Source organism: Nicotiana tabacum, chromosome 11, assembly GCF_000715075.1.
Source record: "Nicotiana tabacum cultivar K326 chromosome 11, ASM71507v2, whole genome shotgun sequence".
Lineage (NCBI taxonomy): Eukaryota > Viridiplantae > Streptophyta > Magnoliopsida > Solanales > Solanaceae > Nicotiana > Nicotiana tabacum.
The window spans coordinates 64,054,396-64,071,008 of record NC_134090.1 but is presented as its reverse complement, the minus strand read 5'-3'; the positions used below and the strand labels follow the sequence as shown (position 1 = coordinate 64,071,008).

At 37.8% G+C, this 16,613-nt stretch overlaps 1 protein-coding gene across 5 annotated transcripts; it reads right to left on the bottom strand.

Annotated features, from left to right (window-relative positions):
* Window positions 1-4,469: 4,469 nt before the first annotated feature.
* LOC107816399 (PHD finger-containing protein 1) lies at window positions 4,470-16,323 on the bottom strand. Of its 5 annotated transcripts, none has more exons than XR_001654945.2 (8): window positions 15,977-16,322; window positions 11,888-11,973; window positions 6,564-7,325; window positions 6,248-6,466; window positions 6,041-6,165; window positions 4,930-5,301; window positions 4,746-4,789; window positions 4,470-4,611 (listed from the first exon to the last, which is right to left on the bottom strand). XR_001654945.2 is itself a non-coding variant. In XM_075225122.1 (8 exons), the coding sequence occupies exons 3-8, from the start codon at window positions 11,909-11,911 to the stop codon at window positions 5,078-5,080; spliced, it is 1,383 nt and encodes a 460-aa protein (XP_075081223.1). In that variant the 5' UTR covers window positions 11,912-11,973; window positions 12,959-13,016; window positions 15,977-16,323; the 3' UTR covers window positions 4,793-5,077. The 5 variants fall into 5 exon arrangements, 4 of the variants coding, with proteins under 4 accessions (XP_075081223.1, XP_075081222.1, XP_016497602.1 ...); XM_075225122.1 differs by lacking the exons at window positions 4,470-4,611; window positions 4,746-4,789 and adding exons at window positions 11,667-11,695; window positions 12,959-13,016 and having other exon boundaries at window positions 4,793-5,301; window positions 15,977-16,323; XM_075225121.1 differs by lacking the exons at window positions 4,470-4,611; window positions 4,746-4,789 and adding an exon at window positions 11,667-11,695 and having other exon boundaries at window positions 4,793-5,301; window positions 15,977-16,323.
* Between the last annotated feature and the right edge of the window lie 290 nt (window positions 16,324-16,613).

Sequence of the window (16,613 nt, the reverse complement as noted above, 5' to 3'; positions counted from 1 at the left end):
ATTTCATGAAATGTAATGAAAGATTGAAAGAAAATAAGTTAGAATCACTTACCAATGGATTGGGGAAGAAGGGCTCATGGGAAAATCGCCTCTAGGATTTTCTAGTTTTGAAATTTTGAAAAATGAACAAAAATCCCGTCTAACTCATATATGTTCAGTTGCAGATGTCACAATTGCGAACCCCTGCAAATGCGAAAAATACCTCGCAATTGCGAAGTCTTCGCACCTCTCCTTTCATCGCATTTGCGATGAAATGTTCGGAAATGCGAACTGTGGTCTCCCCGCAAATGCGACCTCCTAATCGCAATTGCGATCCTTGCCGACTCAGACCTTCATCGCAAATGCGAAGAAGTGGTTCGCAAATGCGAACCTGACAGGACCTTGGGTCATTCTCAATTGCGAACACTGACTTTGTATTTACGAGATTAGAGACTAGTACCAGAACCAGATGCACCAGCTATGTTTTCTAAGTCCAAATTCATTCTGTAGTCTATCTGAAACTCGGCCGAGCCACCGGAGCTCCAAACCAATCATGCACACAAATCCAAAAACATCATACAAACTTGCTCGCATGATCAAATCATTAAAATAAAACCTAGAACTACGAATTGAACACCAAATCAAATGAAATTTTCAAGAAAACTCATGAACTTCTATTTTAACAACCGGACATCCGAATCACGTCAAACCAACTCTGTTTCTCACCAAATTTGATAGATGAGTCAAAAATATAATAATGGACCTATACTGGGTTTTGGAACCAAAATACAAACCCGATATCAATAAAGTCATATATTGGTCAATCTTTTAGATTATTTAAGCCTTTAAACCTTAAGTTTTCAACAAAACACAATAACTCGGGTTAGGGACCTCCGAATTCGATTTCGGCATTTGATCAAGTCCCAAATCATGATACGGATCCACCGAGACCGTAAAAAATATGGATCCAGGTCCATTTTCTCAAACTGTTGGCCGAATCAACTCAAATGGATTTTAAGGCAAAATGTCATATTCTATCAGTTTTTAACATAAAAGTTCCGAAAAAAATACCTAGACTGCGTACACATATCGAGGAAGGCTAAAATGAGATATTTGAGACTTCAAAACACAGAATTAGGTTCTAAAACTCCAGATGACCTATCGGGCATCAATTTCTTTTTTCATCGGTTCTTTTCCAGGGGATGTAACTTGAATCGGGTAAACTTTTTTATTTTTAGGATTAGATTTTTTTTAGGAGAAGAAAAAGAGGGAGAAAAAAAACTTTTTTGACTTGTTTGATACTAACATATTTAGGCTTGAGCTTGAGTAGTACTTCCTCTGAGTGCTTGAGTAATGAACAAAATGGCAGATGTTTTGACACCTAAGTCCAGGGTTGTGACTCTGTATATAACGTATTCTTATTTTATCATTCGTATGTCTTAGAGTAGAATTGATCCATCTTGGTTGATACATGTTCCATGTGGGGTGAGGATTTCTTACATATATTCCATGTTTTGCAACTTAGTCTAGAACTTGTCATGCATGTTATTGAAGTGAAATAAAAGTATTGCTCTGTTTAGAAGATGATGATAGGCTTTCTTTGATATGTTTTGTGAATTTTAGCTTTTTCAGATATTGTACCACTAGTTAGTCCTTTGAACCTGTAGCCTTTTGTTTGGAAGTCGTATTTTGTCTTAATCCTTTTGTTGAATTCCTAGTTTTTGCACCCTGCTTCCTAGAGCACTGTTGCTTAAACTGTGTTATTAATTGATAAATTTGAAGAAAGGGATGAGTAAGTGAAAACTGGTGACCAACGATAGCTGAAAAGTGATGAAAAGACCCTCTTGAAAAGAATGTTACATGGAAAAAAAAGATAAAAGAAAAATTGCTTAAAATAAATGAAACGGTCTTTATATGAGGAAATACTTGTGAAACAATAGATGAAGAGAGGGCTGAAAAATAAACTGAAGAGATGAAAATAATGGATGATGAAGTCTAAAAATGCGGAGTGCTTAGGGAAGTATAAGTCACTATTATATAGTTCTCTTACCCGTCCCTTAGCATACATTACATTTCTTTAAAGTCATATTTGATTCTATTCAAGTATACTTAATTAATAGAGATGTACATAATGGGCAAACCTATGGTTCTTTGTGCATACATGTGAATTCATTTGCCAGGGGGAGAGTTGTTATTTGCTGTTAAGTCTTTAAATTATGTCCATTCTTTGATTTGAGTGTATAAACTTTTTATTCTTGTGAGGGCACTTGTTTCATGATAGATAGGTGATGCTATTAGCTTCTTTGACAGAGTAGGTGAGCGAGCTTAAATTTGGTAAGTTAGAGTTCGTTTCTGAGGTTAGGAGGTTAGAAGTTTGTTGTTTGTTTGTGACTTGTATATCTTGCACGATGATCAGGAAGTGTATATCTGATGGTTTGAGTTGTTATAGAGCCTAATTGTTAGTATCAACCGAAGTGGTGGTGTTTCTAGGCTTGATTTATTGAGAGTGGTTTTAATGCTTACTCGAGGACGAGTAAGAGTTTAAGTGTGGGGTTGTGATATTCGGCAAAAAATGCATATATTTACCCATTGTTGCCTCATATTCTAATACTTTTAATCATCCTTTGAGTATAATTATATTATTTTGTTCTTAATACAATATTTTAACTGTGTAAAAATAAATCGGTATGGTGGAGATAAAATTTGGAGCAAAACACATTAACACTCGAAGAGAATAAAGGTCAAAGACAAAATAATGGAAGATAATAGCTAAATGGCATACGTGCATTACGTGGAATTGAGATAAAAGTATGTGAGGAAAGAGAAGTTTGGTTGCTGGGTTCCAAAGAAGTACCGAATTAAGTTATTTGAAGAGACAAAGTAGCATTTGATTATGCAAGGAATGCAAAAGTTAGGCGACAGGCTTACTGGTTTCAGCGCCAAGGCCAGCGTGACGTGTTTCCCTGGACGCTGTGTTGCGGTGGTTTTTCTATTTTGATCGGGACAAGTTATTTCGGCCTTACATGGTCCCAACTCGTATAAAAGGGGTCCTAAACCTAATTTGGAGGATATCTAACATACTTTGAAGGAGAATTCACGTGGAGGAACACATACCACGCTTGGACGAGGCTTCTAACTAGTTTTTTTTCTCTTATCTTCTCTTCATTTAATTCATAGTTTATTAGTTTTAGAGTTTGTGGGTGCTACATGAACGTTGTAGTTGAAGCTTGAATTGTTCTTATTATTTTATCATATTGGTTTATTTATTCAATCTCGCGCTTAATTATTTGATTGTTTAATCCCCAATTGAATACCCTCTACGAATCTAGGATTGAACTCGAGAGAGGGAATTCTAGATTGCATATAAGATTGAGTAGAGCGAGATCTTGAACTTGAGCATCGGGAACGGATTTGCGGTTAGGATAGGAATATACCTAATTGCCTTGCTTGGTTACTATACAGGAATTATTAATGCGTTCTTGTTAATTCTAATTCCATAGGAATATAGGCATTAGGTTAGCTTGAATAGACGAGTAGTACTTCGGGAGAAGGCTATAAGTAATATTAACCCTGTCAATCAATAAACTAGATAAATTAATTAGACAACTAAAGTGGAAAACTCAGCAAGATTGTTAGCCAACCCATAGCTCTAGAATATCGTCTCTCATTGAATTCGTCTCTAATATTCGCCAAGTTGTTTCCTTTTAATCTTTTTGTTTGCTACTCTAGATTAGTTGTAGTTAATAATCTTGAGAAAATCGTTTGAATAGATTAATTATCTTAGTTTAATTTAGTTGATAGTTAATCACAAGTCTCTGTGAGTACGATATCTGGACTTACAATCCTATATTACTTGTCGACCACATATACTTGCGTGTGCGTTTGGGAGCAACAGTTCCTCAACTTCTAATTCAGCGAAAAAACATGCCAAAGGAACAAGCTACTTGGGAAGACTATCATGTACTGAAGACCAGGTTTCCAGCTTTCTTCCTTGAGGACAAGGTTTCAAGAGGAGAGAAATGATGCAAAATCAAGTCTAAGAATAGAAAAGAGCTGATCGTGGTTGGACTCAAAGCTTCTCGAGGAGTACCTAGTTGTTAGTGCGTTAAAAAGTACTGTAAAGTTACAATTTAGTCCTCAATAATTTTTAGTATAAGTTTATGTAGTTACGCATTTCGCATGTTAATTTCTGGGGATGTCACCATCTAGTCCTGATCAGATTTGCCTTATAATCTTGTACTAAATCCTTATCCATTTTGCTCTTTGGGGTGATTCAGCTAGAGTTTGAACGTTATAAAAAGTAACTATTCTCCTTTTCACTATTTTTATGAATCAAAAGTATCTCTTAACCGTAAGTCCGTAACCTAGTTAGTCCATTTAGCATTTTTCTCTAATTTTTACTATTTTATCCATTTTTGCTTGATTCATTCTGCAACATTCAGGCACTAGTTTCACACACGTCCAAATAAGAACATGCAAACTGAAAAATGGAGAGAAAAGAAGAAAAGAAAATAAAGTTAAATGCGGCGAGGCATGTCGAAAAGAGGAATATTGTAAAACGGGGCAGGCCATGTTAAATCTGCGGTAGGAAAGGCTTCACCTGCCCCGTCCCGTCCTGCCCTCGTTTCAACCCTACATTTAAGAGAGCTTCATTTACAAAACATCCTCTCAAAGATGAAAGAAAAGCACACAAAAAGAAAGGCAAAAAAAAGGGGGGGGGGGGGGGGGGAACAGAGCGGTGTAAAAGCTTCTCTTCCTTGTCATACCATTGGGTGACTTGGGACTAATAATGTCGGTCAATCATGTACAGCTGCAAAAGATTAGACTTGATCATCATATTAGGAGAAATTACGAAATAAATGGCCATGTAAAACCATGCTCCTGCATATAGCAGGTTCACTGATCCTCAAATCAACAGGTAACAGAAGGCTTTTGTTAAATCAGAGGTACCTTTCACAGGACATTTTGTTAAAAGCTGTTTCATCCTAACCACCAGATTCTCAGCCCTCAGCCCATATATGCATTAACAACCAGTTAAATAGCATGCTAGATCATATAAGTGAGGGAAATGCGTCAAAACAACAAGAGCAGAGATGCTTCAGGAAGTGGCAGACCCAAGGCTTGCATTGTTGCTCAAAGGGCTAAGAGGACTCTGATCCCACGTTTTGGCATTTGCGACATCTCCACCATCTTTGACCGCCAATTCATTCCCAGGAGTTGGATGAGTCGCAGATTCTCTCTTCCCATTTGGCATCATAGTATTCCTACTGGAATCTCGCTTTGCTCTGAAAACACCCCAGAGGTAGTGCTTACCCTGGAATCCTGCCAATTGATTTTCTCAAACAGCTTAACAATGAACCTTGGATAACGAAGGTAATGCAAACCTAGAATACATACTCATCTTTAATCAAATACTCCTACTCCCACAATTCTAGTTTATATTATCTCATTTGATTTGGCACGGTTATATTATACTGAAAGTGGGTCCAAACTTCCAGCTAAAAGTATTTTTAGGAGAATTAACAATTTTTAAATTTAAGAGAAATTGTCCATAAAGCATTAACCCAGTGGCAATATGACAAGGCATACAACCTTCACCTTTGATAAGCAGGAATGATGATTGGTTAATTTGTTGGCTTAATGTAAGGATATATAATAAGAAGCAACTTTTTTCTAAAGAAACTGACTTTCATTCAATAGGATTGAATGTGCTTGGGCTGCCCTGTGCTCAGTCTGCCCTGTGCTTGGGCTTAAAAAATATTCAAGTCTCCCCCTTTTCTAGCCCACACGAAGACACTGTCTCTCTGCCTAAACATTTTTTGGGAATCATACCTTCTGGAACTCCAATCTATCCACTGACCACCAATCCTCAACTTCCCATTACCAATCTCCTATCAATCAAAGACAAGTCTCCAAGTTTTCTTTTGTTTTTTAAAACTTTTACTAGAATATAAAGAAAACATTGAGAACTAGAGATGGTCCCACTGTTAGAAAGTTATAGAGTATCGTATTGGGGAGTTCGGGACAAACCAAAATAGAAAGTACGTGTATAATAACTCACTCCAGTATAGCAGGGGTAGTTCCGTAGAAGTGAAAACCAAAAGCTCGGCATTAGTTACTATTGCTCGAAGAGCAAGTTCGTTACTGATCATCTTCTCCACCAACTGATCAAACACCTTTTCCCATCTATAGCAAGAAAAATAGGAGGAGAATAAACCAAAACTTGATCAAAATAACCGGTGAATGGTGAAAATATACAAGTAATTACCTTATGTCCGATGGGAAAAAATACAATGCAATGTTATCATCAGTCGGCTCTGATATAGTGAAACTCTTAGGCCATAAGTCAGATTTTGGAAGCATTTCCAGTTGAAGCGAAGCTGGAAGCAAACTTGCTTCTTCAAAAACCTTTTGGCATGCTTTAACTGAAAGGTGAGCTTGTCCATAAAATGTCTCATACTCTTTGTTCCAGATGTTAAAACTACCCCTGTCAGATCACAATAAGAATAAATTTTCATTTGCACAATAATAGATCCATCGGTTAGATTATCTCCCGAGTTAAAATTCATGACATATCTCCTGACCTCCAAATGAAATCAATAAGAGGTTGTGCTCGGTCTTGGCCACCATGTTTGGGTTCATTTGGCTGTTCACCTTTTGAAAATTGAGAAGGATCTCCATTAACAACAGTTCTAGATTGAGGTGTTAATCTTCTATCATTTCCAATCGTCGATTCCTCTTCATGATGATTGCTACGGGACGACATACTCATTGTCTTTTCAATCATGCCAGAAGAATCATCCTGTGTGCCAGGCTGAACATCTCCCTCACAAGGTTCCTTCAAATGACGAGCTTGCAATTCTTCCCTTGCCAGTGGGCCGGTAACTTCTTCCTTTGATCGCTTAGCTGGCAATGGAGAAACATTAGCTGATTGAGTTCGTTCATTGCACTGAATGCTTATCTGTGACTCGTGGGATTGCTCAGAAGAGCAACGTACTAGTCTTTGCTCATATTTCTCATCTCTTAATGAAGCAGGATTAGATCTCTTCTTGCTCGTCTTCACAACTGGACTATCACCCGCTATCCGACAATTCTCTACCAAATCAATCCCAGCACCTGGCTGATGAAGTTGCTGATCCCTACCTTGACAACTCTTTAATTTTGTCTCAGGAACATCCACTTTTGCTTTAGAAGTTGCTTTACAATGTCTTGAACTAGTGCAATCCCCATTTTCTACTGAGATGGCATCAGATTTCTTGATGTTTAGTCCGTCTGGCTCCTTCACTTCACAGTCATCACAGACCCAGTTGACAAATTCCTTGAAGGTGACTTTTTTAAGGCAGTAGCTGAAAAATAAGCAAGATCAACAAACCATATAACGAAACAAAAAAGGATAACCTGTAACCCATCTTGGTATTTAACCTTTAACAGCAACTAATAAGTCATGCCACAGAAATTATTATTTAAAAGAAAAGAAAATTGTTAGTTCAAAGACCTAAAGAAAAGAGAAAAATCATGAGAAACTAAGAGAATGAAAGAGACATTAATGAAGGCTTAATAATGTGATTAGTACAATGCACACATTTCTGTATGATATTTGTGTAATGTCAAATAATATCCAAATTAAGAACTTAAGTATGCGAAACGTTAAAATTCTAGCACACTCGAAGTCAACAACAACAACAACCACCTAGTACAATCCCACGTGTGGAGTCTGGGGAGGGTAGTGTGTACGCAGACCCTACCCCTGCCCCGGAGGGTAGAGAGGCTGTTTCCGAAAGACCCTCGGCACAAGGAGATGAAAAGGTGGCAACAATAACAACCACATATGTCAAGAAGACAGTGCGAGCAACCTAAGAATCAGAAAAATAAATGGAAAAAGCAATATCAATAATCAGAATAATGGAAAGGTACTAGGCAATCGGAGCAGAAAACAATGCAAACACAACAAGTACCACTAACAATCTAAAGACACTACAAACTAGCCTAACACCCTCAACAGGGAAGAAAGACGCTCAACTACCTACTAACCTACAAACCTAATGCTCGCCCTCCAAGCCTTCCTATCTAAGGTCATGTCTTAGGTGAGCTGGAGTCGCGCCATGTCCTGCCTAATCACCTCTCCCCAATATTTCTTAGGCCTCCCTCTACCTCTTCTCACAAGTGACAAAGCCAACCACTTGCACCTCCTAACCGGGGCGTCAAGGCTTCTCCTCCCCAAACCATCTAAGCCTCGCTTCCCGCATTTGTCATCTGTGCGCCACCCCCACCTTTGCTAGAATATCCTCATTCCTAATCTTATCCAATCTAGCATGCCCGCACATCCACCTCAACATCCTCATTTCTATTACTTCCATCTTCTGGATATGCGAGTTCTTGACTGGCCAACATTCTGCCCCATACAACATAGCCGGTCTAATCACTGCTCTATAAAACTTGTCTTTAAGTTCTGGTGGCACCTTTTTGTCACACAAGACTCCAGATGCTAACCTCCATTTCATCCATCCCGCCCCTATACGGTGTGTGATATCCTCGCCAATCTCCCCGTTCCCCCGGATAATAGACACAAAATACTTAAAACTTCCTTTCCTGGGGATGACTTGTGAATCAAGCCTTACATCACTGTCCGCTTCCCCAGTTACATCACTGAACTTGCACTCCAAGTATTCTGTCTTAGTCCTGCTCAACTTGAAACCTTTAAACTTCAGGGTCTGTCTCCAAACCTCCAGCCTCTCGCCGACACCGCCTCGCGTCTCATCAATCAGGACTATATCATCAGTAAATAACATACACCATGGCGCCTCTCCCTGAATATGGTGCATTAGCGCGTCCATCGCCAAGGCAAATAGGAAAGGACTGAGCGTTGATCCTTGGTACAACCCCATAACTACCGGAAAATGCTCTGAGTCACCTCCCATTGTCCTAACTCGAAGTCAAAGCAGGCAAATTATTGGATTTGCTTATTTTGAGAATGTAGAAACATTTCGTTGGAAATCTACAAAATGCTACCAGAAAAGTTGTGGTTGCTGGAATCTCGCCAAGATAGCGGATGTGAAAACGATTACCAGAAAAGGTCACGTCATTACCTGGACGATCATCAAAAGAGAAGCGGCGCCATCATAACAATCACAGGAAAGAAGAGCGAACGCTGAAACGGTCATCGAAAAGAGATACGCACCTCTACAACAATCACTGGAAATATGCACGATATAGTTGGAATGATCGTCAAAATTAAGTGCAGCATTACCAAAACAGCTATAAGAAAGAGGAAAGGCACTGCTGTAAAATGACTTAGTGCTATTTGAGCAGCCGCATGAAAAAAGTTGTGATGCTGCCAGAGAAGTGTGGTGCCGCCTGATTGGTCACCGGAAAGAGACATGGTAACCAAGGTGGTCACTGCAAAGAAGGAAGGAGGAAAAACTTTTAACCGGTCAAATGACACAAGGCCATCAGCTGGTAGGGAGAAGCTACTTGATTCTCTACCAAGATCGTAGAGGCTCTAATAACTATAGTATCAGACGCATTATACATATGATATTGGTCCAATGTGAATTAATAAGCAACATAAGAACCCAACTCTTCTACCACTATAACTCAAACATTCTAACAGAAAACAGAACCCTGGAGGAACAGGAAGTTGCTTTCTGATCAAAGAACCAACATTTTGTACAACATTCAAACAATGAATAGCTCAAAAAAATTGAATTGCCCATTATAAGCTTCCTTTTCAAGGTTAATTTAAGTGTTGAAGGCAAAGGGTTGTAGCCTTGTAGGTCCATCAAATTTCAAAGAACTTTTAGTTTGCAAAGATCCATTTTAATAAGACAATGATTTAATGAATAAATGGCATTGCAACATACAAAAGTATGGTTTTACAACAAAACCGAAACTTCATCCATCTATATAGCTTTTTTTGATAAGTAACTTCATTCACCTATACAATGTAGAATATCATTTCAAAGCAAAAGATATAAATGAAATAAAAAGGAGCTCTTGACTCTCCACAATGGACTCTGTAGGAGCAACTCTCAAAAGCCCTTCATATTGACCATCTTTTGTATTTTCTAACTTGTTGACACTTCCGATACGCACCAGGAACTCCCAAACTATGTTACTTAAACATACAATAATCAAGGATCATAGATATGTGGCAAAACTACAATGTATTAATACATGGTCTACATCCTCCCCGTCTTTCCTACACCAGCAGCACCAATTGACTAGCATTTGTCTTCTCTCTCTTAGGTCATCTGTCGCTAAGATGGCAATCAAAACTGCATAATGCATAAGAAAATCATTTTGTTTGGTCCCTTGTCCTCCAAAATGTGATTTCACGTGGGCTTTGAATCAACCACTATTATAAAAAAGATCACAAAACAACTGCACTGAGAACTTTTTGAAAGTTCTTTACCAATGATCTTCCCCAAATCACTGTCTCTTTTACTAAATAATACTCCCTCTGTTCCAACTTGTGGGCACATTTGACTAGATACAAAGTAAAGAAATAAAGGAAAACTTTTGATATAGAATAAATATGAACAAAATACCAAAAGTATTCTTGTACCAAATAATTTGTTTTGGTATCCTCTGGACCCTACAACAAGTCATGACATAGCAGAATGGGAATGTAAAATTACAGTAACTTCTAAATATAGAAAGGTACAAATCTTTTAGGAATGGACAAAAAACAAACAGAGCAAAGCAAATTTGAATGGAGGAAGTACTACAGTAAATTTTCTATAAAAAGTTGTTAATATCATTTCCACTTCCAATAATATATAGATCTTCTGAAAGATATATTCATCGACATTTGGTTTCCCACTCTTTAAGGAGCTCGACTACTGGAGGGAGATGCATCAAAGGGGGTTCTAGTGGATGGTCTATTTGGAGATGGGTCATCTCAGAGCTTCTTGAAAGGAACTTGTTTTTTGGTACTTGCTCTTTTTCTTTCTTGGAATACCTATATAATTGTTGCTGGTATGAGCGATTTCTCCACTTAGTATAAACACTAAATTGGGGTATTTCCCTTTCAAACATTAGAATTTATTACCTCATCAAAAAAGTTTAGGAGCTCTGTTATTGTTACCACTTTGATAGTTGAGAGAGTTTGTATGTTCCTTTCCTATTACTTTTCAGTTTTCCTTTCACACTCAGGTTGTATATCTCCTGAATTATTCAGATGAAACTTCTGCTGCTGTGAATTGATTAATTGAATTTTCTGGTTTTGAGAACTCTAACAAAAATTGAAGTGCTTGATTTAAGACAACCATCCATGAAGTTAAACAACCAAAGCTTGAGAGAAACAGGGGCAATTTTTCTCAGACAAACATTTTGAGGAATGTTCAGTGCAAGGAGAAAAAGTAAATTAGTTGGGACTATCAAGTTCAAGTTAAATTCGAATTAATAAAATACAAAGAGCTACTAGTTTGTTCAATTTCAACGCTGATTAAAAAAATCAGTAGGTTTAGATGTCCTTGTGAGTAACCCCACTGGAACTGCTGACAGCTGATACTAATTCCCAGCGTAAACTTTATACTGGAACTATGGGTGTCTAAGAAATCACAATGTATATCAGTCGAATCCACAATTAAAATAATTTAGGTGTAAGTTATTTCCATTTCTTTTTTTAAAAAAAGTACGGTGGTATACAGGCAAACTTGGTGCATATTGACTATTCCGCTAGGTACCTGCAACTCCCACTGGTACAAGTACCGACCTGTCCACCACAAGTACATGTGTAAGTTATTTCCATTTCAAAGCTATAGTTCACACCGGCCACGACCAAGTTTCACGTAGTGCCGGTCACGACCCAAGCCGTGACTGAAAGATCATACTCGAGAATAAAATTGCAATAAAGAGAGTACAATGTTTGAACTATAACAAAAACAACACTGTTGATTCAACTTACCGATGCACAGCAACTTCCAGACATTTCACACAGAAAACAAATGCGTTAGTCCAACCTTCATCACCACAATTTAGACACATTGTGACCTGCAGCCAATCGCAATATAACTAATTAAAGATGCAGAATATCATTATGCAAGAAATATAAAACTACGCAGAGTCCAAGTCTTCTTGTTAGAGGGGAAAGAAACTATAGCATGCAGAGATACAAACTTTAGTTACAGAGTACTGAGTAGCCTTTTTTGCAAAAGTCTTTTTCTTCTTAAATATCGTGCCCCATCAGACACTGTCATATAAAATAAAATGGAGGGAGTATGTTGCATAGACGGCTAAGGATACATGTGTGATTAACTGATACGGGTTAGCACTTAGGTTACACATCTTTTTAAGAACACGTGCCATGCACCAGGGTGTGCAAGTATCCCATATGATTGCATCAAGTTTTTTTGCTAATTTTGAGAGTATTTTGAAGAACAAACAAGAAGTACCCACACCCATTCGACAGGGGTACGTCAAGGCAAGTGAAAAACTTTGGCCTTGAAGTATCAATGTAACATAGGCAAGTGAAAAACTTTGGCCTTGAAGTATCAATGTAACATAGGCAAGTGCAGCATGTTCCTAAATTTTAGTGTAATTTGAAAAGTTCATATGAGATATCCGCACACATGTCTGACCATTCAACATGGGTACATCAAGACATATGAAGGATCCATGTAATATAAGATAATAATCTACACCAAGGTGAATTAAAATCCCACTCATCTATAAGATCTTCAAAACAAAAAGGTTCAGAATTCAAGGAAAAGCAACAAAAAAGTAAAAGAGAAGGTCTGATTTCTCTGTACAGTTCCAAGTAAAAGCTAGTATTCTCCATTTGTCAACCAGAACACTCTATATTTTTCCTCAATCATTTCTTTAAGGTGCTTGATTAAAAACCTAGTTATATTTATGAATAGAAAATTTTATTTTGCTGTTGGGAACACAAATCTTCGTATATGACAGCAAACTTTTCTGATGGAGATATATGGTAAGACTGAGTGGAAAGAAAGAAGCATTTAATTAGAAGGATGACTGTGAGAAGTGCTTTTATGGCTATGTCATCCTCCACATAGCATTGAAGGCAAAGGTACCTGCGCAAAAGATGAAAGCTTACAGAACATTCCTATGCCTATTTTTGTACTCAAAAGTACAATCAATTATGGAAGATACATAAGCATGTCGGGATACAGGGGGAACGCCTGTGTTTTTGAGAGCAAGAAGCACAAAAAAGCGACAGGGGCTCGCCTTGCTTCAAAAGCGAAGCGCGAAGCGAAGCGCACACTTCATTGAAGTGAAGCGCAATTCTTAAAAAACATAATGTAAACCTTGCAAGAGACAATATAGATAATGAAAAAGTTCAATTTAAAAACATAATCAAATAAACTGAAAATACACACACACACACACATATATATATGTATATATATATATATATGATAATTAATTTTATAAACTGAAATACACATAAAAATTAACAAATAAATGCTAAAATACTAAATAAGAAGAATAAAATGGGAAAAAAATAGCGCCTACCATAGCTGTGCACACGACTGGACGGGAAGAAGAAGAAAGAAGAGAGAAAAAGAGGAGAAGAGAAAAGGAGAAGAAGAAGAAAGAAGAAAAATTACCTGGAGGTCTCTGTTGTGGCTGGATTGGAACCCTAGCAGCAGCCAGCAACGTTCGATTTTGGGAAGAAGAGAAAGAAATGGTCTCTTTCACTTTGGGTCTATTTTGTATAATTAAAAAAAAAAGACCCAAACTTTTTTTTTTTTTAAAATGGACCCCTCTGGACAGAAGCGATCGATTTTGCTCTTCTCGCTTCTGCGTCGCTTCGCGCTTCCTCGACTGAAGCAATTGCTTCTGTTGGTCGTGTCGCCTCAGGTAGGAAAAAGCGATGGCTGGTCGCCTCTCGCTTAAAGCGACGAAGCGAACGCTTTTTAAGACAGCGGGGAACGCAAGTCTTTGATTATCTTGCCAGAGGTCTGTGTGTTCTAAAACCAGGGAGGAATACCTCGAGAATAAGATTGAGAAATTTGAAAGTAAAGGCATAGAGAAAATAGTGGAAGCTCAACCAAACGTGATCAGAAACACCTTCTCAAAGATGATAAAGCACAGCAGATGATCACAGAAAGAGCACAACATGCTAAGACAAAAGTACAGGAGGAGAAGAGTCAAACTGAAGGAGACTCATCACCAACTAACAATGATTTTCTAGGCAGACATGTAGTCGAGAGATTTGACGGAGGCAACTTAGACAAACCAACTTGTTCTTATTTACGCAACAAATGGAAAGTAAAAGTAGGGGTACAAGTTTTTGAGATGACAGGTCTCTAGTTTCTGCTCGAGTTTCCCTTAGAAGAGAAGCTGAATGAATATTGGTAAGGAAATGGAAATTGAAGCAAGCAACAATGAAACTCAAATGGTGATCTCTAACTGTCAGGTATGCGATCTAGATGAGGATGAGTGTGGATCAACTCTTGGACTTCCTTTACATCTATGGTCACAGACTAGTTTGGCAGAAGTAGACCACATTATAATTACTAAAGAGTTGGATAAACACTAAAAATCCCCAAAAATTAAAAAGAGATCCCATTACCTCACCCTAACCCCACAACTTTAAAATCTCAAAATGCTTCTTGTTCCCTCTCACCTCTTTGCTCTTGTCATTCCTGTCAAAAGCCAACTCCGATCACCGGCAATCACTCCGATCACCGCTAATCGTGCAATTGTCGGTCCCTTGATTGATCACAGCCACCCTCCAGTTTCCGTCAAGACATCGTCATCACAGTCCCCTTAACTCTTGTTGAAAATTATCTAAGGTAAATTACCGTGTTTTCTAATTTTTTTGAATTGTGAGAGGAAGAAGGGCCGGATTTGGTTGATTCTAGTTGGATACGGTTTGGTTTTGATTTCCTAAGTTGGGGATGTCCATTGTTGGTTTAAATCAAACCTAGGTTGATTTAAACAACCACAAGAGTTTAAACAACCTGTGGGTGTTTATAAAACCCTGGGTAGTTTAGGGAATTTGTTTCATAAACAATCTTGTGTTGTTTAAACAACCCGACGTTGTTTATACAAAGAACATGTGGTTGTGTGCAGGTTTCTTGTATAAACCACCTATGCTTCTATAAATAAACAGTGGGTTGTTTAACCTGTGATTGTTGTTGTCAATGACGGTTCAATCTTTTTTGAGTTAAGAGAAATTATTTATTTGCATCACTGATAATTTTTAATTATTTTGTGTGTGTAGATAAAATAGGAAGGAAACATAGAGTCGTTGAAAGCTCATCCTCCAAATATACCAGCAAAAGAGTGAGAACGTCAGAGGCTGTCCAAACAATAGCTCCGAACATGTTAATAGAGAGCAACAAAAATTCCTCGTAGAGAGGTCCTCGCCTCATAGAGCAAAAAAAGGCGAAAAATCAGTGGAGGTAGAAATATCTTGATTATCTTTTATAAATCCTGGGCATTAAGTATGCAACACGTCAATCCGACTTCCAGACATGCTTAACTTGCGCTTAACAATAGCTTGATTATTTTGATGAATTTATAATTGCTAGAAATGTGATGATTACAGGTTCTTAAATCAACCAACAAACTGAATTCTCCGTAAAGGGCTCCTCACCTCACAGAGAAACAAGAGATGAAAGATCAATCGAGGAGCCGGCTACCCAAACAAGAGATGAAAGATCAACTGATGCTTGTTTAGACAACCACCCGTCAGGAAACATAAACACATAATTTCTCTTTATGCAATGCTATACAAATTTAAAGATTTCAGTAGATAAACTCAGCACTAAGACACTAAAATTCCAACTCATCCTTCCCCGCTTTAACTTTTTTCACTTAGGGTTAATTTAGTATAACAAACCCATTAAGGGAAGGGGCCCACTTCCTAATTTATCCTAAGGGCATGAATTTCATCGGACTTCCTGTCGGCTAGGTTCCTTCCCTCCATCTCACACAGAACTGTCTAGAAAATTCTTTACAGAATAACCATTACTGTAAAATTGAAGCAAAGAAGTAAACAGTGAAAGAACCAGAAACTTACCATGGTGGGAAAAAAATTTCAAGGACCCAGCAATAAATGCAGATGAGCAGCGGCTCTCTGCTCAAGAAAAGCTCATAGCAGACTGTAAAAAGATTTTAGACCAAATAACAACTTTGTCAAAAATCTGAAGTCAGAAAACCCAGCAAGAACTGTATGTGTGAATACTGAAAGCTTGTTTAGATGGAGAAAAGGTTCAGGGCAAGTGATGTATGTTTGAACTCTGAATAGATTTTGGAGGTTTATCAAAGGATTCGTTTTCCTTTCTTTTAAATAGTTTTTGGGTGGATGATCGAAAAGACTGCTTTTTTGCTTCCTCCTCGACCTTTTTCAAGCTTTACAGCCGTTTGGCCAAGGTGCAATAATGAGTGTTTTATTTTCAAAATAATTTTGGCAACAACGTGTTTGGCTAATTAGTTTGAAAAATACCTCTGAGCAACCATTAGTGTTTGGCCAAGCTTTAAAAAGCTGTTTCTAAGTGTATTTTTCTCAAAACTGTTTCTTAAAAAAGTGCTTTTGGAGAAAAACTACTTTTTTCTGCTTCTCCAAAACTGCTTCTGTTTCTCCTCAAAAATACTTTTTTCCTTCCAGAAACTTGGCCAAACACCTCAAATTGAGGCTAAAAGTGCTTTTGGCCAAA

What these genes read in the sequence shown, in the direction of transcription:
- LOC107816399 (XM_016642115.2), bottom strand. An exon ending in CTGGAAGTTGCTGTGCATCG is followed by an intron (nt 7,326 to 11,887) that starts GTAAGTTGAATC and finishes CTTATTTTTCAG; the next exon opens with CTACTGCCTTAAAAAAGTCA. An exon ending in CTTATTGATTTCATTTGGAG is followed by an intron (nt 6,467 to 6,563) that starts GTCAGGAGATAT and finishes GTGATCTGACAG; the next exon opens with GGGTAGTTTTAACATCTGGA.